This window comes from Alexandromys fortis, unplaced genomic scaffold (assembly GCF_014885135.2).
Source record: "Alexandromys fortis isolate MF-2015 unplaced genomic scaffold, M_Fortis_MF-2015_v1.1 scaffold_197, whole genome shotgun sequence".
Classification (NCBI taxonomy): domain Eukaryota; kingdom Metazoa; phylum Chordata; class Mammalia; order Rodentia; family Cricetidae; genus Alexandromys; species Alexandromys fortis.
The window spans coordinates 2,344,141-2,367,951 of NW_026068072.1; the positions used below are offsets into that span (position 1 = coordinate 2,344,141).

General features: G+C 48.0%; 1 protein-coding gene across 1 annotated transcript in view; it reads left to right on the forward strand.

Annotated features, from left to right (window-relative positions):
* Positions 1-23,811, forward strand: part of Myo18b (myosin XVIIIB) — a 197,146-nt gene that overhangs the window by 149,994 nt on the left and 23,341 nt on the right. Inside the window, exons 40-42 of the mRNA XM_050121133.1 lie at positions 7,005-7,135; positions 13,823-13,867; positions 14,984-15,121. Coding sequence (XP_049977090.1) covers positions 7,005-7,135; positions 13,823-13,867; positions 14,984-15,121 — 314 coding nt within the window. The remainder of the gene's footprint in view (positions 1-7,004; positions 7,136-13,822; positions 13,868-14,983; positions 15,122-23,811) is intronic.

Here is a 23,811-nt window from a genome sequence, read left to right on the forward strand (position 1 = left end):
CCTTCCTCAGGCAATGCTAGTTTGTGCCAAGTTGACAGTTGACGGAAACTAACCAGTGCAATTGACCTTTCTCAACCCGACACACAAACACACCACTATTAAGTCGTGATCTTTTCTTTCTTTAAAAGTTCCATGGTCTTTAAACATTCTAATACTTTTAAAGTCCAAGATCTCTTTAAAAATTCAAAGTCTCAGCCAGGCGGTGGTGGCGCATTCCTTTAATCCCAGCACTCCACTCGGGAGGCAGAGGCAGGCGGATCTCTGTAAGTTCGAGGCCAGCCTGGACTACAGAACTAGTTCCAGGACAGGCTCCAAAGCTACAGAGAAACCCTGTCTCAAAAAAGAATTTAAAGTCTTTTAATTGTAGGCTCCTGTAAAATTAAAAATTAAATAACTTACGTACTTCCTTATTCTAAGAGGGGAGAAATCAGAGCATTGTCATGAGCAGATCAAAGCAAAGCCAAACTTCAACAGTATAAAAATCTCTGTGTCCAGCATTTTGGGCTCACTCATGATCTTCTGGGCTCTGGAGGGCTTAGGTAACCCCACCTCCCCAGCCATGTCATTCACAGCACACAGAGCTTAGCTCCACTCCATACCTGCCTCTGACCTGGATGGTTGTACCATAGCCTGCCATCTCGAATATGCTGGAGTCTCTGCTCCAGCTAAGGCTGCACCCTCATCAGTGGCCTCTCATGGTCTCTTCAATGACTCCGACCCTGGCACACAGTGCCAAACCTCAGCTTCTCTCAGGACCCCTTTAACCTTGAAGCATCCATGCTTCCAAAATCAGCTTGAGATACAGTTGTGGCCTCCACGGACACAGCTCTGCGTACTGACTCTGAGGAAGCTCTCTGTGGTTTATAGCATGTGTAGCCTTGGATTTAAATATGTTCTTACTGTGTTAGACCCTGTGGGGTGTGCGCGATGAACCCTGTGATGGGCCGAGTGTTGTAGTGGTGAGAGTTCATGGCAGAGCAACGTTTCTTCCTTCATGGCAACCAGGAATCAGAAAGAGAGACAGGAGTGGGCAGGGCAAAGAGATGGTGCCAGGACAAATGCCCAGCAACCCAACTTCCTCCAGCTAAAGTTTCTGGTGCTTCTCAAAACATCTCCACCAGCTGACGATCAAGCCCTCAGCACAGAAGTGACACTTCATGCTGAAAACCTATTGTGCTCCATATGTCTCTCTGTGTTCTTTGAGGACTCAGGGGCACTCCTGGGCAGATTGCCATCACTTCAGGCGTGATAAGGTCTGGCATTCTGGTTGCTACTAACAGGCAAAGCATAGGCCAGCTGGAGGCCGAAGCACTCAGCTGGGTGGTGAAGAGAAGAGATGTTGGCCCCTGGCTGCTTAAGTCTGTGCAGGGACCCACCAGGCATGAATGAGGAGGAACAGTTAGATGTTTGCCGGCTCTGTAAACTTGTCTCAATGTGTATGTCTCTGCCGCTTTCTTTTTGTTGTTGTTGAGACAGGATTTCTCTGTACAGCCCTGGCTGTCCTGGAGATCTCTATGTAGACCAGGCTGGCCTCAAATTTACAGAGATCTGCCTGCCTCTGTCTCCCGAGTGCTAAGGTCAAAGAAAGGCGTGCACGGCCACATCCGGCTCCCTGCTCCTTTCTACCAGCGTGTCCTTGGAATCTGCTAAGGTTTGAATCTGATTGCAAAGAACAACTGATATTTGATCTTCTAAGTATCCAAATAACAGTACCAAAACGTGGTGAGACCTTTAGGAGGTACTGTGGTCTATGGAGGTGGGGGTTAAGGTTTTACACACCCACCTCCCCCCATACACATGCCCACACACCGGAGTTCTTTCAGAAGACCAAAGTGACGGCCTCCAGAGTAGTTGTCAACAACTACTACAAGGGACCCTGGCACCACCTTGTTCTCAATGATGGTGTCTCAGGCCCTTTCTCTTTTTCCATTTTCTGTCAGGTGCATATAGCCTCTGGCAAAAGCCAAGCACATACTGGTGCCATGCCCTTGGACTTGCAGAACCCTGAGCCAAACTAAACGTCTTCTCCATATAAATTATCTAGTCTCGGGTGTTCTATTATAGCCACAGAGAGTGAACTAAAATGAGGTCTCTGATGAGTCTCTCTGCATCTATTATTGCACCATAAAAATAGAATGAAGCAGCGTGTTTTCTGGATGGTTAAAGGAATGACCTCGTGGAGCAGCAACTGCAGGCTCCCTGGCCCTGCTCCCTGCTGATAGCTGGCTCGTTCTCACTCTTGAGCAGGTAGAGAGAAGTTCAATTGCAGTGTACCAGAGAAATGAAGGCCATTTTCCAAGTTTCTCATAATGCATGGAATTTGTCGTCCCTGTAGAGAATCTGGAAAAGCATAAAAAGAAAACATAAGCATGTTTTGATAGCTCATGCCAGGGAGAATGGCCACAGCAGTAATTCAACATTCTCCGGTCATATTCTGTTTCCACGGTGCTTGGATCTAAGGAATCTCATTAATATTAAGCAAGATGAGATATGTCAGCCATTCGGAGGAGTGCTAGTCAGAACAAGACGTTCATTTATGAACTAACTCAACAGTAGTCACCACGCGCTCATGGTATGTTGCAAACACATGTGCTGAATATAAAAACACTCCATGTTTTCAGCATGTTTCAGGACAGCTTGGGGATCTTCTTGTCCATGGGACATTCAAGGCCATTTGGATTTTTATATTGGAACAGGATCTGGGTGTGATAGTGGAAGCCCATAAGCCCAGGTACTGGAGAAACGAAGGCAGGAGGATGGAAAGTTTAAGGCCAGCCTGGGCTACAAAGCTGAAGTCAGAAAATATTTGCCATTGCTGATTACATAGATATTGATAGATATAGATGTGTGCTTGTGTTTACTAAGCAAGCCACTGGCAATAGTTACGTGTGTATCAACCTGTGCACTCGAACACCCACGTCCTACCCAGCAGGAGTCTTTGTTGTGTCAGAAAACAGCAAGATGGATGAACTTCAGGAGTGTTGTGAGATCTGTTTTTTTTTTTTTAGGCAAACCCTGGCACAGGTTAACCAAACCTGGAGAAAGTGCCTCAGGGGTAAGGAGCCTGAGGGGGAAGCTCCCTCTCATCTCCGACAAGAGGAGATCTCTGGAGAGCAGCGTGTTCTGCGTAAAGAAACAACAGCAAACAACAGACAGCACCGGTATATTGGTGTTAGCCTCTAATTGAATGTCAGGAGCAAAGACGGTTTTAATTGCTGACATTAATTATCGTCTGAACTGCTTCCCATGTAGTGGCTATGCTTGGAGTGCCCCTGGGAAGGCATCAGTCGGGAAGTCTAAAGGGCTCCGGATTCCTTCGAGCGATGCCGGGCCAGGAGTACACGCTGCCCAGTGTTGTCTTTATCTCGGTGAATATATATGATTGGTGCGCATTCATGTGTGCATCAGTCCTGTCTTTTGTCACTGAGAGTCATATAGTAACACTGACTCTTTACCCTAAACATGTGTCTGCCTGCCATGTGTCGTGTGTCAGCAGTACAGGTGGATCAGGTGCTGTGACAGTGTCAGTTCCGCGGAAGCTGGTACACAATAGGCGCTCAATAAATGTTCACTTAATGAGCAGGTGCATTTTACTGACTGGGCAGTAAAAGAGTATGCAGCATGCAGTGGTGCATGTAGAGGCTATTTCTTTTCCTGCCTCAGCGCTGTAGGCCTGTCTGAGCATCAGGTGGGTTTCTGTGGGAGTTCTGCCATGCACATACCTACACAGGCTTACATCCTACTAACCTCTCACCCCTGAGCTTCTTCCTGCTCTGGACTAGCAACTGAGGGTCCTGAGCTCAAACAGACCTCAGAACACAGCTGTGCTCTTGAGGGACAGCCGAGCCAAGGTTCAGCATGATCAGATGTGAGTGCCATACCAGCAGGCATCTGTCCCTGGATCTCATAAGGAGGCTGACGGTCCCCAGCCCAAGCCAGCTGCCTCCAACTGGCCCCTTCTTATTGTGTGTTTTATCTCTTTAGGTTCTGATGGAGGCGAGGGGCTTTATGTTGTCTGCCCTTGCTGGGCTTTACAGTGTTGGAACTGATGTCTTCGTCTCTATAGTCAGCAGACTCCCCCAGGTTCCCAAGCAGAAGCAGGAGCTCTGAGTCTATTCCCCACAGATAGCAGATAAAATGTGGGCAGTAGAGAATGGGGGCAGTAGAGGCGAGGGAGCCACAGATCCCTAAGTCCCTGGTCCACACACCTTCCTCATATGGGAAGTCCTTCTGTATATGTGTTGTTTTTATTGAGTAATGAATAAAGAAGCTGCTTGGGCCTATGAGAGGGCAGAATTGAGCTAGATAGGGAAAACTAAACTGAATGCTGGGAGAAAGAAGGCAGAGTCAATGAGATGCCATGTAGCCACTGAAGGAGACAGATGCCCAGGAACTTTACTGGTAAACCATAAGCTTCGCTGGGCGGTGGTGGCGCACGCCTTTAATCCCAGCACTCAGGAGGCAGGATCTCTGTGAGTTCAAGGCCAGCCTGGTCTACAAGAGCTAGCTCCAGGACAGGAACCAAAAGCTACTGGGAAACCCTGTCTCGAAAAAAAAAAAAAAAACAAACCATAAGCTTCATGTTAAACTATAAAATAATAGAAATGGGTTAATTTAAGATGTAAGAGCTATCTAGAAATATGATTAATTTATTGGCCAAACAGTATTGAAACTAATATAGTTTCTGTGTGATTATTTTGGGTCTGGGCAGCCAGGAACAAATGAGTGGTCTCCAGCTACAGCAGAGACTCATATTTCTCCAAAAATGCAATTGTTACTGTATGAACTTTGACTCACCGTTCCCATGCCCACTGTCCTGATGTCCCTTTCTAACCATTGGCTGTGGTCTGGGGCTGGGTACAACCCTGTGGTGGGCATTCTGTGGCTAGCAGGCTCACCTGAAATGTAAGCTGACCCTGCCCTACTGTTCTCCACATTTCTCTTCCCCCTTCATCTCTGTGAAGGGCTATCCTGGCGTTAGGCTATCCCTGCTGCAATGCTCGATCCTGTCAGAAAGACTACATGCCTTCATTAAGGTGCCAGCTTCCTGTGGGGAGAACGGGGGCGGTAGTCCACACAGGAATATTGACCGAGCTCATTCCAGTGATGGAAAACATCTATGGTCCTAGCTGGGTTACTGGGATGAATAGCCCCATGGATTGGGTTCAGATCAGATCCTGTTCTGCTGCCTCTAGTGATGCCTCTGTCCTTAGTTTCTTCAGAGAAGCTTGGGAAGTTGTCTGTTGTCACAGGATTGCCGGAGTGGGTGGAGGGTCTGGGAATTGCACTCAAATATGAGCCATAATCTTCACCTTGCACACACTCTCATCATTAGCTATGTGTGTTACCTTGAATAGTCGACCAAAAAGAAACCAGATGATCAGAGCAGCTTTAAAAAAAATCTCCCAGGACCCCACCCCATTCTACCCTACCCCACCCATAATATCCCTCAGACTCCAAGCTCCTCAGTCTTGTGGTGTTGTGTGTGTATGTGGTATATATGGTGGGGAGGTATGGTGTATGTGTGTGGTGTGTATATGGTGTGTGTGTGTGTGGTGTATGTGGGGTGTGTGAGTATGTTGTATATGATGATGTATATGTCAGGTATGGTATGTATGTAATGAGTGTGTGTGTTGTGTGTGGTTGCTGTAGATCCCAGGTGACAGTCCTTTAGGTAGTTCTATTTACTCCATGGTATTCAAGGATGCCTTCTCCTTGCTACATTTTTATTAACGTTCATCTAATGACATTAAAGCGACGTTCTGTGATCTCCCTAACCATCCCAATGCTGGGTACAGCTTCAGCCTTTCAGCTTTGCATCTCATTGGCCGTACTTGCCCTGGGCTCATGTTCAAGGCCCTGCTTTGCCTCTGGTCTATCCCCTGTGGAATTCATTTCCAGAAGAGCAATTCTGGATGTAGCTAGATGATTCGTTATTTTGGGGAGTCTGGTGCATTGTGGGATATAGCAACATCTGGCTTGCTGCATGTCACAGTGTACTCTAAGGTATGGTAGCCAACTCTCTCTCCACACTTAACCTAAAGTCTCCAGGAGCCAACTCACCTTCCATCAACAAGCTTGGTGTTAAAGGAAAAACTGAAAAATAGATGCTCTGTGGACATCAGAGGTATCCCAAAGAGTCAGGACAAAATTGGGTCATGGCAGTACCTGAGAGTACTGAGCTCAGTGAATGAGTACCACAAAGGGAGTCAGGAACACTAAGCTGGAGTTCCAGCACCTGTGCTAAGTGGCCTCAGCCCCTCAGTTCTGAGGTGAGATGACTATTGTGACTCACCTGCTAGGCTCAAACAGAAAGTGGCCTGTAAATGCCTGACAAGTTTGTCACTCTGTGGGGGGGGGGCACTAGGGAATCCTACTTTGTGTAGTGTCATAGTCACTGTTCTGTTGCTGTGAACACCATGACTAAGGAAACTCTTATGAAAGGAAGCACGTATCTGAGTGCTTGCGTGCAGTTCCAGAGGGCTGGTCCGTGACTGGCATGGTGGGTGTTACAGCACATAGCCAGCCATGGCCTGGAACTTCCCCGGGAGTAGAAGATGCCGGCCCAGCCAGCAGAGCCTGCCCTCTGCTGTCCCATACCTTTTGCACCAGGTCCATCTTTCATACTCAGTTCCCCCATGAGCCTCTGAGCCATCTTGGTTGACCCACTCACTGGTCCATTGAAGATGGCTGAGATCTCAGGGTGATGGTGACATAAATCCAAGCATGTCTCTAGACACATACACTCACAATGCCCTGCATGGATGACCTAGCTTTGTATGCCTGGCGCATGCCAGGAGGGTCCTCTATACTCTATCCCTTCTTGTGTAGAACATGTTGTACCTGTCTGGGCCCCCCAGGGCTTCACATTTCCCCATCTGCAGGGAGAGCCTGGGAAGGATTTGCTAATGAGCTCTGCTCAGGGTGTCCCCTCATGCCAGGGACTCTGGAGTGGGGTGGAGTTGTTACGACAGTCCAATGGGTTCTGTGGTCTATGTCTGCAGGAGAAGTATGTGGAGGAGCTGGCCGCTGTGAGGCAAACGCTGCAGGCAGACCTGGAGACATCCATCCGGCGCATCGCAGACCTGCAGGCAGCGTTGGAAGAGGTGGCGTCTAGTGATAGTGATACAGAAAGGTAACTGGTGATGGCTGGGTCAGAGGTGGGATCCCTGCAGAGCTCTGTAGTCCCTAGAAGTCCCAGGCTGCATCTTCTAAGGTCCCAAAATTCTTGAGGGTTGCAGGCATAGCTGATTTGTTTGGACTGAAGGAAGAGAGATGACGAAGTCCTTGTCACCTGTGAAGCATGGGACCTGGCTTGTTGGACATGAGCAAGGAGGATGGAAAGAGAGCAGTGAGGGGTCCTGGAGAAGCTGCTTGTCCAGTCCTAGGCCTGTGCTCATTACGTTCTTGCTGCTGTGCCACAACTGAATCGGCCACTTAAGTGCGGGCTCAGGGGCTACAGTCCATCTTGGCAGGAAGGAGTGGTGGCCCATTCCCCTGCTGTCCCTGCCCTTCCAGGGTGTCTATCCTGCCAGCACTATGCCCATTCCTGCATTGTTTCTGCCCCATTGCATCTCTATGGCGCAACCTGTGGCATAGGCTTGTGGTGAGCAGCCTGAAGGCGTGGCTCCCTCCTGACGGCCCTGCTGCCTCTGTCCCCACCTACAGGACTGCACGGAGAACCTGCCAGCCCCAATGCATTTGCTCTTCTTTACTACTGCAGGCCTTGGGGAGAAAGTGTTTCTATTCCAAGGACCCTGGCTTCTGGGACGTTCCAAGTCACAGGGCACCTTAGCTCTGTGTAGAGTCGGAACCCAGCTTAAGAAGTTTTGTAAACCTCTTTTCATTAAAGAAAAGTTTTGACTTTGAGGAATGTTCTTACTATGCAGCCCTGGCTATCTTAGAACTTAACACATGGACCAGGCTGCCTTTGAACTCACAGAGATCCCCCAGCCCCTGCCTTCTGAGTGCCACCACTCCTGCAGTTAGGGTTCAAGCCTGGCAGGTGAGGCGAGGCAGGCAGAGAGGGTTATAGGTCAACCATGATTTTTTTTTCATGGGAAGAGCCAAATATCAGGGTTTGAGATGAGAACCGTGCCTGAAGCCTGGGTTTGTTGAATGACTAAGGGATGGAGAACAGTTCAGGAATGGGGCTGTCTTCACACAGCCTGCATGCTGGGGTGTGTATATAAATGGTTAGATAAATTCATACAAATTCAGAAACAGAAGCATGTGCCTGGCTCTGTGGGGGAATGAAAAGGCCTCTGAAGGCAGGTGATCATTGGGGTAAGTGGCCCCAGGTCACTAATGAGGAAGCAGTATAGACCCAGGAGAGGAGATTTTGAGGAAAAATGAACAAGGACCAAGAGAGGAATGTTCTAGAAAGCACCAGAGACTTTCATTAGCTTCTTAGGGGAGGAGAGGGTTGACTCATAGGTGTGACCTCTTGTAGAAGGCAGTGTGTCAGCAAAGAAGACACAGGTCATACAGCCTGGCATGTTCACATTCTGGACCAGAAGCTGAGGTCACCTTTGAGGGTGACACAGCTCCAAGGCTCTGCCTTATTCCCACAGTCCCCAGAGCAGTGCCACCACCTGAGCCCAGTGAAGCATCCCACGGCAGGATCGTGTCAGATTCAGGTCCCGGAGGAGGGCTTTCAGGCCAGAGGCCCAGTTTTTCACCCTTTTCCATTCTTCACCTTCCCCCTCCCCTCTCCCTCTTTCTTCTCTCACGACACTTTGCTGAAGCCCACTGAGACTCTCAGTTCTCCAGACAGTGGGAAGCAAAAGACATGCACAGAAGAGTCCTGGCTTGTCCCAACAAGTCAGTGGGTGCTCAGATCTGCTGTTCGCCACTGTCTTGGTTAGGGTTTCTATTGCTGGTCATCGCCATACCAGAATTAACTTGGTGAGGAGATGGTTCATTCCAGCTCATTTCTACATCACAGTCCATCATCAGAGGCAGTCAGACCGGGGACTCAAGGCAGGAACCTGGAGACAAGAACTGAAGCCGACAGCACGGAGGAATGCTGTTTACTGGTTGCTTTCTTATGACATCCAGGACCGCTTGTCTAGGGGTGCCACCACCCACAATCATTAGTCAAGAAAATCCCCCACAGACTCATCTATGGGACACTCGAATGGAGGTGTTCTTTTCTGTTGAGGTTCCTCTTCCAAGACAACTCTAATTTGTGTCAAGCCAACAAGGAAATGACCAGGACAACCCAGGAGGAACAGCACTGACTATCGGAGACAAAGAGAAAAATGTGTTGCACTGCTTTAGGTCTGCTGCACAGAACGGGGCTCCCAGCTGCTGCCCAGTGACAGCACAGTGCCCGTGTCAGCAGCACGAAGCTCTAGGCTGTACCTGCTTACCTTGAATAAGAGATTCAGATTGGAGCCCGAAGGATTGGTCCTAAATACTTCTTTATAAATTCTCAATTAGGGTTCAGACCACTGGGGTGTGAAAGGAAGAGGGAGGTGGGAGAAGTCAAGGGAGAGAGAAAAACCTAACTCTCCAAACTGCCAGATGAGAGTCTTTGAGTGACTCGTTCACATTATGCCAAATCACAATTCTACAATTCACATGGAATTAGATCTTAATGAAGCAAGCCTTGCAGGCTGGGAGCAGAGATCGCTCCCAGATGCACTCAGAAAGTCGGGCAGCACACAGCGGTGTTTAAGCCTATGCGACTCTGCACCGGGGGCTGGCATTGTCAGCTAGACTGTGTGACTCTGCACCAGGGGCTGGCACTGTCGGCTAGACTGTGGCATCAGCCTCCATAGATTAATGGGGGAAATGTTGTCAGTTTGTCCCGCAGGCTTGGGAGATGCTCATAGGTCATGAAAGGACTGCATTGACTGACAGGCGACCCCATCTATGCCTGGCCCCAGAATCTGCAGCTGTTCTGCCTATTGCCTTTCCTGGGGATGCGGTAGGATGCGGAGGGTTTTGCAGGTTACCCTTGACTTCAGAGTCACAGACCCAAGTGTGTCAGTTCCTGCTGGGCCCATCTGAGATGGACAATCTGGGAGTGAGCGAGCATGTCCTGGGAGGCTGGGGAGACCGGAAGCAGGGCACTCCTCAACACACACACACATCCTAATAACCAGTCTGACATCAGGCTGTGGAGGGGATAGGGGCAGATAGATCTGGAGGGAACCAGAAACCGGCCCCCTGATAATATATTGTGAGTCAGCTACTCACTGCTAAGCCCTTGCCCTGGTCAGAATGTGAAGTCTCCCACTGTATGAGAGGACAGTTCTCCCCATGGCTCTTTCCTTATAGCTATACCCATGAGTGATGAACATGACCTGACCTGGAAGAGCAGCTTGAATGAGCTCTCCATTTATCTAAGAAGGCTGACACTCAGAGTCACAGTGTGAGTCCTTGTGCCCTGTAGTACATGTTTAAACAGTGCTGTGCAGGTTTCCTGGCTTTCTAAGCATGATAAGATTCTAAGCTGATAAGATAGATTCCCGGAGAGCAAAAGCTCCCACAATTCACTGTGTCTATTTCCATCAGCACAGGAACTGGTGATGATGATGCCGTGTGCCCTTCCTGGAAGACAATTGTTACTGCTTGGCACTCCCTGACAGAAATCTCTGGGCTCCTATCACCATCTTTCCCAAATTAAAGATAAGGAAAATGAGTCTCACAGGTGTCTAAATGATACATGTGTTAAGTGATGGAGCCATGCCTTGGTTTTGAGGCTGGCCTTACTGCCAGCTAACGGTGGCTTTGTTATCACACAGGACATGCCATATGCCCTTTATCTCATATCAAGGTCTCTGTTCTTGTCTGGGCTGCCATGATGGTGAGCTTCTCTCAGTCACTGACACAGAGCAAATGAAGCCAGGCCTTGCTTCCTAAGCTGTGTTTGCATTTAGACTGTGGCTGTCAGGCAAAGGTGCCCCGAAGGAATATATTAGAAGACATTTAATCAATTACCTTGATCCTCACCAATGCCTCTTTAAAAATTCTTGGCACGAGTTCCTTTTGGAAAACAATACTGACCGAGATGTCAGAACTGCCAACACCAGCCAAGGGCTAGGGTTTGAGTCTTGCCTGTGCAGCTAACCGGGTCAGCACCACGGACAGCTCTTCAGCCTCCAGTTGCCCTTAATAGAGGATTACTAACTTGAACGTGGCCTTCTCCAAGCACAGGCTTGGTGGGGGTTGTGGGGAGTAGCTTCAGTGATGGTAGTTACAATTTTGTTTCTTGTGAGATGGATTCGGCTCTATCACCTCTCCCACAATGGCAGGCTACATGGTGCAGTCTTGAGGCATGGAAAACCCAGATCTCCCTGCTTGGCTAGAAAACATCATGGACTTGGACCATCAGAGCAATCTGCCGGAGCATGAAGGCCAAACCCATATGAAGATTCTGCTAACAAAGCTGTGTGTGGAGTAGGAGCCACAGAGGGGATAGCATCCAGGGGTGGCCAAGAAAGGGACCAATAATTTCCAGTGGGTTAAAAGAGCAAGAGAAAGTATAAATTCTGAAAGAGGAGGGTGGTCACATAGAGGAGGCTGCAGCAAGTTAAACAGCCCAGTGGCCTGCAGCAGAAAGAAAATCAGGGAACAAACACCATGGCCTCTCTGCCTTAGCGGCTGAGCCCATTGGGAAGTCAGATAGTCAGGAATCACATGGATGGGACTCACAGGTTTTGTGGAATCTGTTATGACAAAGCAGGTCCAAAAGCATCACACAGCCAGTGTGGACCAGTAGACAGTACTGCAGCATGACCGCAGACAGTAGCCGCATCTCTACAGGAAAGAGTCCCTCCAGGAGGCAGGTAGTGGCTCTGAATGCTGAGTCCCCACAGCAGCCCTCAGGGATCCAGACTGGATGAGTGTCAGCACCCACGCACGCTCTGTTGTTAGGTCGACTGTCTAGAGCTGCCCCAGTGGGTCCAAGTAGTGCAGGTTTCAAACTGAGAATGAGCCCTCACCGAGAGGGAAATGAGCCCTTGAGATTAGACCTTCACATGTGGGTTCTGAGGACCCTACTGCCCTATCTCCATGCAGTCCTGCACCAAAAAAAGCTGTGCTGTCGCTGGGTCAGGAAATGAAGGCTTGCAGCAGCTATGCTCTGTGTAGCATGGAGGCAGTGATGGGCACACCTTTATAGTAAAAGTAGGGAGGGGCCAGAAGACAGCACAATGCCCATAGTGCTTGCTGTACTTCTTTTAAAAAAACATAAAATGTCAGGGGGATGGTACAAGCTTTGTGATACTAGCACTGGGGAGGCAGAGACAAGAGGCTCCTTGGGATTTGATGCCTGGGCAGTATTCTTGGTGAACTCCAGCCAATGAGACTCTGCCTCAAAATACAAAGATGGATGATGGCTCCTGAGGAAAGATAAGGCTGATCTCATGTATACACACACGTACATCATGCACACACACACATTCAAATGCACATCCTCTCTCTGTCTCTCTCTCTCTCTCTCTCTCTCTCTCTCTCTCACACACACACACACACACACACACTCATTCTCTCTTTCTCTCTTTTTTGCATACACATTCAAATGTGCATGCTTTCTCTCACACACACACATTCAAATACGCATGCTTTCTCTCTCACACACACACTCACACTCTTTCTCTCTCTCTTTTTCACACACACACATACACATTCAAATGCACATGCTCTCTCTCTCTGTCTCTCTCCCTCTCTCAAACACGTACTCGATATAAATAATAGTTTGTTGCTGCTGTGGTGCCGTGTGTGGCCCCTTGCTATTGAACTGATCAAGTTCGGTCTGTGGCTCTCTGGTCTGTGAGTCATAGTTTGGAAGGATGTGGAAGACATGCCTGTGGTCCATGAGGGCATCAGTCTACTGGGGAGATGGTTGGAAATATGAGGCCTCTAAGGAGGCAGATCTTTAGAGGAAGAAAGGGACAACAAGCGCATCTCCTCGGGCCTGCCCAAATCCCAGCAGATGTTGTGGCTGGAGGTGCAGTCTGAGGACTCAGAGTTAAGGCAACTTACATGCAGGGGCTTTTGGTCTTGCCTGCTCCCCATTTGGCGGCTGTGGCAAACTGACTATCAGCATGCCCTGTGATCATCAGAGAGCTGGAGGTTCAGTGCCCTTGCATAAGAGTGCACTAACTTCATCTATAAAATAGAGGCAGGAGGTGTGGGCAGAGTGTGTGAACAGTGTTTCTCCCTCAAGAATAGCTACTGATGTAATTAGATTAGGATTTTCCCACAATGCATCGGAAAGCTATCCTGCCTATGTGCCTTGATTTGTTGGCTTTCCAAAGAATACGAGGCAAGCTCCAGACATTTTGTCAATAACTATATGATTAATACCAGCAGTGCCAGATGCATTTCAAAATTTTGTTTGATTTTGTTTTTTCTATCTGAGTGTTTGGCTTACATATATGTCTGTTTACCATGTGTGTTCCTGGTACCCTTGGAAGTAAGAAGAAAGCATTGGAACCCCTGGAAATGTTGTCAGATGATTATGAGCTCCCATGTGGGTACTGGAAGTTGAACCCGAGTCCTCTAGAAAAGTAGCCAGTGCTCTCAACCAGAGCCTCACCCCAGTTGTGTTTTTAAAGGGTAGTGATAATGGCTGCCCCCATTCCAGAAACTGTGCTGAACAAGTGCAGAGGCAGACACCCCTATATTAGTAATCACACATGGTTTGCAAAGGGAGGCAGAGGGCTCATGAGGACAGCTCACTGCCCTACAACCACACAGCGACTAAGGGAGGAAATGTGATGCAAACCCAGGCATGTGCAGTGTTGGAGACCAGGTCCCCAGTCCTGGCTGCACAATCATGATAGGCCTCGTCTTGTATCTCTCCTAGTGTCCAGACGGCCGTGGACTGTGGCAGCCGCAGCAGAAAAGAGGAGTAAGTATGTCCCCGTGTAGATTGCAGAGGGAAGCCCTGGCTGTTTGTGCAGCTGGCTTCCACCCGGAGAACTCTCTGCAATGCCTGTGAAGTTCTGGGTTCCTGGTCTAGCATGGACCTCATGGGGGCACACTCTGTCTACCTGCCTGACTTAGCTCAGACAGAGGGAAGTCAGGGGTGATCATATCACTGTCCCCTACACCTTCAGTGGCTCCCTGTTGCCCAGAGAGACCTTTCAGAGAGGCACCTGTGCTCCCTGCTGGCCTCTGATCCTCTGGTTCCTGCTTTCCTACTGTCTGTATTTTGACCTTTCCTGACCTGCACACCTGTGTGGACACTATTCCCACCATGCCCTCATCTTCCATGGCAGGGCTAGCTGCCACCCTGATTCACTTTTCCTTCAGGAAGGAAATGGGGGTTCCTTTCTCAATCTGTGAGCCGGCCCTCTGCCCCTCTCTGTACGTGGTGATAGAGCCTTCATTTCGTGGCTTCCAACAGTCATATGTATCCCCTCTGCTAGGAAGCCATATTGAGGACAGGATTAATGTCAAGCCCCTGTCCTGTGGTGATGAACTCAGTGTCACATAAACAAGCCACACACTTGTGCATGTATAGGCCCATGGGCGCTTGCGTGTGCACACATACATATGAGTAGCTGTGCAGCCCTCCCCTGGTAAAGAGAAGACCCAACTTGCCAAGGCGATCCCCAAAGGGTAAGGGAGAACTGAGGACCTTCGCCCCTGCATATCCCATGAACGTATCATTTGGTACAAAATTCAATGGCAAGCTTGACATCTCAGTGTGTGTGTGTGTGCATGCGTGTGTGCACACATCCCCAAGAGTGCTATGATTAAATCTAAGGGTACTGGGATGAAAACAAGTGAGTTTTCCACCCAGACTTCATCGGGCACCAGTTTGGTGACCTTATCTACGCTCTAGCTTGGCCCCTCCAAGTGCCAGTACTTCCTCCCATTTCACAGGCCGGTACCAGTTCTCTGTCTACAGCATTGCCTGTGGTATGCTCTGCAGGGCCCAGGCTCACAGCGTGTAGCGATGGTCTGGTTATGGTCCTATTGTGGTTGCCACTGTGATCAGTGTCCTAACTTTGGCTTCTAGGGACAATGTCTCCGTCACCAGCTCCCAGCCAGAGGGTAGTCTACAGTCCTGGATGAGCTGCTCCCTGTCCCTAGCCACAGATGCCGCGAGGACACCCTCTCGGCAGTCGGCTGTCAGCAGCTCTCTCCTCAGTCCCAGGTAAGAGCCCTGGCCTGTGGCCTGGCTGATGGCTCCAAGGCTAATGCTTACAGGCTGACCTGGGGGGCGGGGGACAGGGAGCCCACCCCTTCCCAGCTGTGTGGCTGCTTTAAGGGGGTTGCTTGTCTTCTCAGGGGCTGAGAAGTGTGAGTCTGATGCTGGTCACCAACTCACATAGCAGTAAGGATGCAGCTGCCACACAGACATCCACAAGGCACGGAGCATCGGTTATTCTGAACAGTTCAGTGTGGACAAGGAATTCTTTATGGCTGCTCCTGTCTCGGGTGTCACACTAGCGAGTCTTTGGTTTATGAATAAGCATGGTCAGTTACGGTTTGTTTCACTTTTAGTTGTTGTTTGTGAGTGGAGTCATAAAGAAAATTGGACTAAAGCCAGGCACACTGGTTCAGTGCCCTTTATCTCAGCTGCTATGGAGGTTGAGGCAGGGGGATTTCTTGAGCTGAGAAATTTGAAGACACCTTGTGATATGGTGAGCTATAGACTTCACAAGATAAAAAATAAATATCTATTGAGCTATGTTTCTTATGGGAAATTTGATTAAGTTTTGAGTGTAAGATTTTATAATCTGGGGGTGGGAGCGACAGCCCAGCAAGACTTGCCTAGAACCGGAGCTCAGTTCCCAGCACCCACACCGAGCAGATCACAGCTGCCTGTAACTTCAGCTCCGGGGACTGAATGGCCTTTTCTGGACCCCCTAGGGCAACTGCACTCAAGTGTATATACACAATTTAGACATAAAAGCCTACAAATAATTAAGAATACAAAAAACTTTTTAATTATTTATTTTATTTTGTGATTATATGATTACATCATTTCCCTCCTCCCTTTCCTCCCTCTGAACTCTCCTAGATAACCCTCCTTGTTTTCTTTCAAATTTATGGTTTCTTTCTCATTAATTGTTGTTAGATACATATATGTAAGTGTGCGTGCATGCACATGTATTCCTAAATACATGTAGACCGGCTCCGTCTGAATCAAGTCAGTTGTAGGTGTATATTTTCAGGGCTGACCAGCTGGCATCGGATGCTCAGCTGGTGTGCTCTTGTCTGGGAAAGATGATTTCTCCTACTCCCAGCACTCCTTAGCTGCCTCCAGTTCTCTGTGAGGGTTGAGGCCTCATGGTCCCCGCCCACACACTACCATCCACTTTAGCGTGTCTATTGGGGTCATTCTTGTCAGGTCATGTTTGGGCAGTTGTATTGGTGGTATGTCGTGGATGCAGCTTCTGACATTGCTAGGAAACACAGTCTTACAGAGAACTCCCGATCCTTTGCTCTTGGAATCACTCTGCTCCTTCTTCTCAGTGGTCTCCAAATCTTAGGTTCAGGTGTTGTCTTGATGTATCTGTTGAGATTAGGTTCCGTAGCTCTGCATTTTTGATTGGTTGTAGCTTTCTGTAACAGTGTCCATATGTTACAAAGAGAGGTTTTCTTGATGAGGGCTGAGAACTACACTTATCTGTGGTTGTAAGGACAGGTACGTGGAGTGTAGTTCGGGTTTATTCTGGTTTAATAAAGTGACTGTTGTAGGATCTTCTCCAAGATCCATGCCTAATAGCCCTAGGTAGCTGGCTAGGTTTCCAGTACAAGTATTTCCCTCTTGTTCAGCAAGGCTTGAGTCCAATTAGAGAGCTGTTGGTTACACCGAGGTACGCCTACCACCCCTGCTCCTGGTGCTATCATGCTGTGTGCTCACTGTCATATTCAGTCCAGGGGCGTCAAGCTGGGTAGGACTGTCCGCTGCTCCCCTCACTCATTTGGAAGCCTGTGTGGCTCCTTCTCTATCATGAAAGCTAGTCCTTGGGAAGGAGGCATCCAGGTCAGTTCCAACTCAGGTCCTCTGGGTTCCATCCAAAGTGCGTGGTGTCTTCAGCTGTAGGGACGTGTCTCTGAAGGCAGCCAAGGGCAATAGCAACAGTTTACAGTGCTTTGGGAGTCTCTCGGATAACCCTGACCAACAACCCAAAAGGGGTCTTTTTATGCCCGGTGTTGGAAGTTGTGTTAGATGGTCTTTGGCTTTGAAGAGCATTGTTAGCTCAAATGAAAAATGATTTAAGCTGCATAAGTTGATTCAGTCACTGACTGTGTGCTTTATAGGTACTTTTAGATAGTTCATAGTTGAGTCCTAATGACTTCAGACATCCCTCCTGTTATTATCTTCCTCCCGCCTTCTTCTGTACATGTCTCCCTCCGCTCCCCTAATTAGAGTTGCCCTTTTCTCATTTCTTCTCTCGGATCATTTGTATTCTGCTTGGCCCCCACCCACACCCATAGTGGTCTTGTTTTACTTTCCTGGATTCTGCAGGATCTTTATTCGCATTCTGAAGATCTGGAACTGGAGGCCTCTGGTGAAATAGAGCATGTGACACTTGTCTGGTTTGGTTACCTCACTCAACTTCATAGCTCCATCCTTTTACCTGAAAAGTTCGTTTTTCTCTCTATTCCACAGTATGAGTAGAGCAGCAAAGAGCTTGACAATGGTTAAGCGAAAATGCAAAGTCCTTTGGGCATATGCCAAGGCATGGTATGGCTGGGTCATATAGTAGATTTATTTTAAGTTTTTTGAGGGTTCTTCACACTAATAACCATAGTGGCTTCACCAGTTTGCAGTCCCACCCATGGCTTGGTGATAACTCAAAGTAGGATGCCCACAAACCCGCGAGACTGCCGGTAGCAGAACTCCTCATTGGATGTCACAGTCCTTCCCCAGTGGCGTGACTTCTGTCCTTTGCTCTCTGCATTTCCGCTGTGTTTCTCTTATTTTCCCTTGCAAGGGTGACCCTGGTGTGATCAGGGCCTAATGTCTGTGAGTCAGAAACAATGGGTCCAGCAGATATGAAATTAAGATGAACCACTCCCTGCTGCTGTGGTGGCAGAGGGACCGGAGTGACAGATGGGAAAGCCACCACCGTATGGAACAGACCCAGACAAGCCCAATCTGCTCTGACCGCCTTTGCCCAGAAGTGGGGTATCTCAGGAAAACGACTAGGTGGAGCCTTGCAGACCCTTGTTGGGACATGCTCAGCCAATGGCAGCTGACTGAAGAATATCTCAGGTTGAAATATCTGATGCAAGAAACATTAAATTGGGGTGCTTAGAATGGGGACATATGGGCCCCTCACAAGGACCAGGATATCTGATTATATCAGTATATAGAGAAAAATCCACTGTGTAGAAGAGGATACGTCTTCCCTTCCGCTGAGTCCACTGTCCATGGTGAAGAAGTCAGAAAGTGGTGACCATGTCTGAGGACCCATCACCAATCACTGTGCTCCAAGGTGTTTGCCCCCCATTTGCATAAGAGAGAGTGGGATGGGGGTCAATGCATGGTCTGCAGGCAGAGCTCACAACTCCAATCCTTTATATGAGTTGGGCAAGTCACTTGACTTTTCTGCTCTTGTGCCCTCGTGAGGAAGTCAGGCCGTTGTCAGATATCATAAGATGAAGACTGAACGAGCTGACTTCCAGAGCTGGCATCTAGAAAGAGCTCTGCCAGGTGCTGAGTTAAGAACACAAGCATCTACCTGGTGCCCCGAGGAATCCCAGGTGGCCGACTCTGCTCACCTGTTACAGATGGTCCGAGGACCACAGAGGGTGAGCAGGTCTGACCCTCATTCAGGCAGAGCATCTCCAGAGGCCCTAGACAATGCCCTCCAGCATCTCCTGAGCTCCCTGCTCTGCCCCCTGCAAGTCCTGGGTCAAGCCAGCTGTATCCAGCATGGAGGTGTATGCGCTGGCACATTTGCAGTAAGGGACCCTTGCCCATAGCCTTTATGTCTGTGTCCCCAGGGCTGGTTTGCAAGCTATAGTCCAGTTATTCATTTCTCTCTAAGAAAATGAATAACTGACCAGAGTTTGGAGTAGAAATATGAATTATATTTGGCAATAGTTTACTATTTGCTGTGACCAGAGAGGGCCAGTAATTCACTCAGTGTCTCACATCAAACAAGGGGAAAGGCCTTTGAACCTAGGTGTGAATTCCTCCAATGCCGCTGTCTGTACATGCCTCACCGCAAATTGCTCACCTGGTAGAGAATTCTAGAATCAATTATTCATGCTGACAATGTCTAAGGATTAATATGCAATACAGTCAGGAGCGCTTAGGTAGGGGCTTGCTGGATGCCACACTCCGGGTATAAAGTCCTGAAATGCTGGAATGTTTTCTTTATTTTTTTTTTAAATCATCTTACTACTATTTTATTCTTTAAAAGTTTCATATTATGTTATTCAATTCATATTCATGTTATAATATATATATATATATAAATTATATACATCCACCAGTACCTCCTTCCAGCTCCCCAGAATGGCCCACGTAAGCTCCCTCCCAGCTTCTACCCCACAGCCTGCACAGTACATTAGCCACAGGAGAGAGTTTCCTGGTTTCTCTATGGTTCGCACCTGAACTGACTGGTGCCCTCAGCAACAGGGTCTTACCGTGTAGTTAGGATGGACATCCAAGAGCTGTGCTGATAGTTCATGCAGATTTGGAGACCTCTGAGCCCTCCCTGACTCATGACTGCTAAGGAGGTGTCCCATGCCTGGCTGTGACAATTCCACTTCACATATGTCTTCTGGAAATCACATTGTCTACCCACGTACAGAGAGCTTCTGTTGAAACTGGTGTGTGTGTGCGTGTGTGGTGTATCATATTTTCTTAATTAACTTACAAACTAGTGGATTTCCAAGGCTTCCTTGTGTACCCTTGGCTTTTATTATCCTCCCCCCAACACGAATACACTCTCCTCTCCAATATTCCTCTCTCTGCTTAACCTTTAACCCTGTGGTTTTTTCTCTCTCTTTCCATGGCACCTGTATTCTGTTGTCCCCTCTGGTTGACTATTTCCTTTCACCGGAAGATCCTAGGTTTCCATGCAGTTTTTTCAGGCGCCCTTCATTTTTTAAGCCTTCCCCTTCCTATGCTTGAGCCTTTCTGTCCTCACTCTTCCTCTGCCCTTCCCTTTTACTTGTATTTTCCCATCCCTCCTCTCTTTGCTGTCCACCCCAGGAGCCTGTTTCTGGTTTCTTAGCTTCCACTTGTATCAGGTTAAGCATACAAAATAAAAGATTCAAAGAGAGGGCCCTCGTGAGTGGGAGCATGCGAGGTTTGACTTTTGTAGGTGTTTCCAGTTCCATCCATTTATTTGTAAATTTCTTGATTTCATTTTTCTTTACAGCTAAGTAATATTGCCCTGTGTATTTCCACATCTTCCTCACCTACTCCTGCTGATGGATATCTACGCTCGCTCCATTCCCTAGCTGCTAAGAATAGGGCAGCAATGAACATGGCTAAGCAGGCATCCCCATAGTCAGAGAGAGTCTTTGGGGTGCTTGTCTAGGGGAGGGAGACCGTTTTGAGAAACTTCTGCACTAATTTCCAGTGACTGCACTAGTTCCCACTTCCACTAACACCGTGGCCACCTGTAGTTTTCAACTCAGTTATTCTGACTTGAAACCCTTCCTTGAAGCGTGTTTATTACTGAAAATTCTGCAGAGCTATTGTTGGAAGAGAATCCTGGCATGATTTAGTTCAATGTGCCCACTATAAAGGTAGAGAAACTGAGGACTGCCAATGAAAATCTGTCACCCAAATCGATTGTAAGCGCTGGCTCAAAGGACTTTCATTTGCTTGTATCTCTATCTATCTCATCTGTATGTCTGTCTACATCTATGTATGTATGTATGTATGTATGTATCTACTTACCTACCTACCTATCTATGTCTACATACCTGTCTACCTATGCTGGGGCTACAGCACCCCTGAGGTAGCCTCTGGATGAATACATTTTAGGACTGAGATCCTTTCCCCATTTACAGACCAGGATCTCAGTTGAGGAGTGATTAAGAGAGTTTTGCACATCAAGAAAGTCTCCCACAGGCATGCCCAGAAACCCGTTATCACAGATAACCACCACTCTCTGTTTTCAAAAACTATGAACAATGAATATGCTAATTACCCAGGGAATATGCTAATTGCCTGGTGGGTATGCTAACCACCTGGCGAATATGCTGATCACCTTGCTGATATGCTAACCACCTGGTTAATATGCTAATAATCTGGTGTATATGCTAATCACCGTGGCTATTTCTCTGTCCTCTCTTATCACAATACAGAGACTTTCTCCATGTGGGTTCCTATCACACAGAATTTTAGACTCCTTTCCCCCTACAAGGGACTAGAATTTAAACCTATGTGCAGTTTCAGATGACTATTTGTGGCTGGATTTAAAGTATCTAAGCTGAGAGTTTTAAAAAGAAACATCCACTAGAAAAAAAATTGAATAACAATAAATATTATTATTATGAAAAAAAGGACAATATTAGTTTTTGTCTGAAAAACTTAGACGAGAAAAGAAAGGATACCATCAAACCTATATCAGATAAAGGGTTAATTTCCTGTTACTGTGAATAAAGCCAAATGAATCATCTTAGGATCATTTTACACATGGGTGTGCATGACTGTTCATCTTAAATCACTCAATATTTTAAAAAACTAAGAAGCTAAGGATACAACAGAAGAACACCCCCTACCACTCCCTAACCTTCACTCTCCCCAAAAGGGTCCATCCCTCTTCAGTTTGGTGGGCACCCTTCCATGCCTTTCTCTGCATACTTACTTACAAACGTCTCTCACACTCACAGCCAAGAGCACTTTTGTGAGCTTTCAGAAGGCATAAACGATGCACTGTGTGGCCTGTGCTCCTCATGACTTCTTATGGTGTTTCCATCCACAGTTGCCTGGGGCTCCTTCCTTACAGGCCCTGACTCTATCTCGTCTTCTTGAATCCTCATGGGAGAGGCTTTATCTAACTGATGCCGTGGTTCAGCCTTTGGGGCTTCTTAGATGTTTGTCACTGTCTTGTCAGGCTCCAACAAAGCTGTGTCCTTAGGTGCTGATTCCCTGGGTCAAGGGCACTTGACTGTCACAAAAATCAGCACCATGCCCACCATAGACAGGGGAGGGTTCCCACACACCTGTGCTTGGCAGGACTCCGTAAATGAGCTTCTTGAACTCTTCCAGTTTCGCTGAAAAAAAGAAGGTCACTAAGAACAGGAGAGAGAAGGCAGGCTTCTGCCAGGAGCTGAGAGCATTCCCATGTTATTTACAAGAGGACGTCAATGCCAGAGAAATACACCTAAAGCTTTGTGACTTATGGCCAGCTGGGACCAGGCAGTTGCCACTGATAAATGTGAGCCCTGCTAGAGGCAGACACTATATTACCTCCACGGCCCCAGAGGGGGAGCTTATGTCTTGGTGGCAACAGTTGACTTGGTTCAGGAACACCATCAGGACATCTGGCAGACGTGCTTGCATGGCTGACCAGGGGTGGCGGGGGTGGGGGCTGCTGCTACCTGAGTTCTGCTATGCCCATCACCTGCTTCTGGCCCTCTGAGACTGTCCCCTGCTGGAACCTGTTCAAATGGGTGGCTCTATCACTTCCTTGCTTTTGTCTCTAGAGCACTGAGAGTCACAAGGACAGTAAGCCTTTATTCCTGCCCCTCATTCCACACCCAACAGAACCCCAGCCTCGGTCACAGGTTGTGTTATGTGCTGACAGGCCCCAGCCACCTGCACACAGTGCTCAGTGGTGAGAAGTTAACACTCTGTTCCATGCAGCATCCTGCCCTCTCCTGCGTCCTTCCCTTTCCTCCCTCCCTGCTCTAGGGTCCTCTCCTTCCTGTCTTGTCCATCACTTCACAGTCTGACTGATTCCTTTCTTCCTCTGTTCACATCCAGACTTCTTGAAAGGGAAGTCTACAAGTCTCCACTTCCTCTCTCCATTTATGTGCCTCAGTTTACCTCATCCCAAAACCTGCCCTCATCATTTCACTGGAACTTTCTTTGTTTTTTGTTTGTTTGGTTATTTTTTTTCTTTCTTTCTTTATTTATTAAATATTTCAGTCTCTTCCCCACCTCCACCTCCCCTTTCCCTCCCCCTCCCCCAATCCATTCCCCCTCCCTCGTCAGCCCCAAGAGCAATCAGGGCTCTCCGTCCCGTGGGAAGTCCGAGGAAAACCCTCCTCCGTCCAGGTCTCGTAAGGTGAGCATCCTAACTGCCTAGGCTCCCACAAAGCCACTACATGCAGTAGGATCAAAGACCCATTGCCATTGTTCTTGATGTCTCAGTAGTCCTCATTGTCCGCTATGTTCAGTGAGACCGGTTTTAACCCAGGCTTTTTCAGACCCAGGTCAGCTGGCCTTGGTGAGTTCCCGATAGAGCATCTCCATTGTCTCAGTGTGTGGGTGCACCCCTCGCGGTCCTGAGTTCCTTGCTCATGTTCGCTCTCCTTCTGCTCCTGATTTGGACCTTGAGATTTCAGTCCGGTGCTCCAATGTGGGTCTCTGTCTCTGTCTCCTTTCATCGCCTGATGAAGGTTAATATTCAGGAGGATGCCTATATGTTTTTCTTTGGGTTCTCCTTCTTCTTTAGCTTCTCTAAGAACCCGAATTGTAGGCTCAATGTCCTTTATTTATGGCTAGAAACCAAATATGAGTGAGAACATCCCATGTTCCTCTTTTTGGGTCTGGCTTACCTCACTCAGGATAGTGTTTTCTATTTCCATCCATTTGCCTGCAAACTTCAAGAAGTCCTTGTTTTTTACTGCTGAGTAGTACTCTAATATGTATATATTCCATACTTTCTTCATCCATTCTTCAATTGAGGGGCA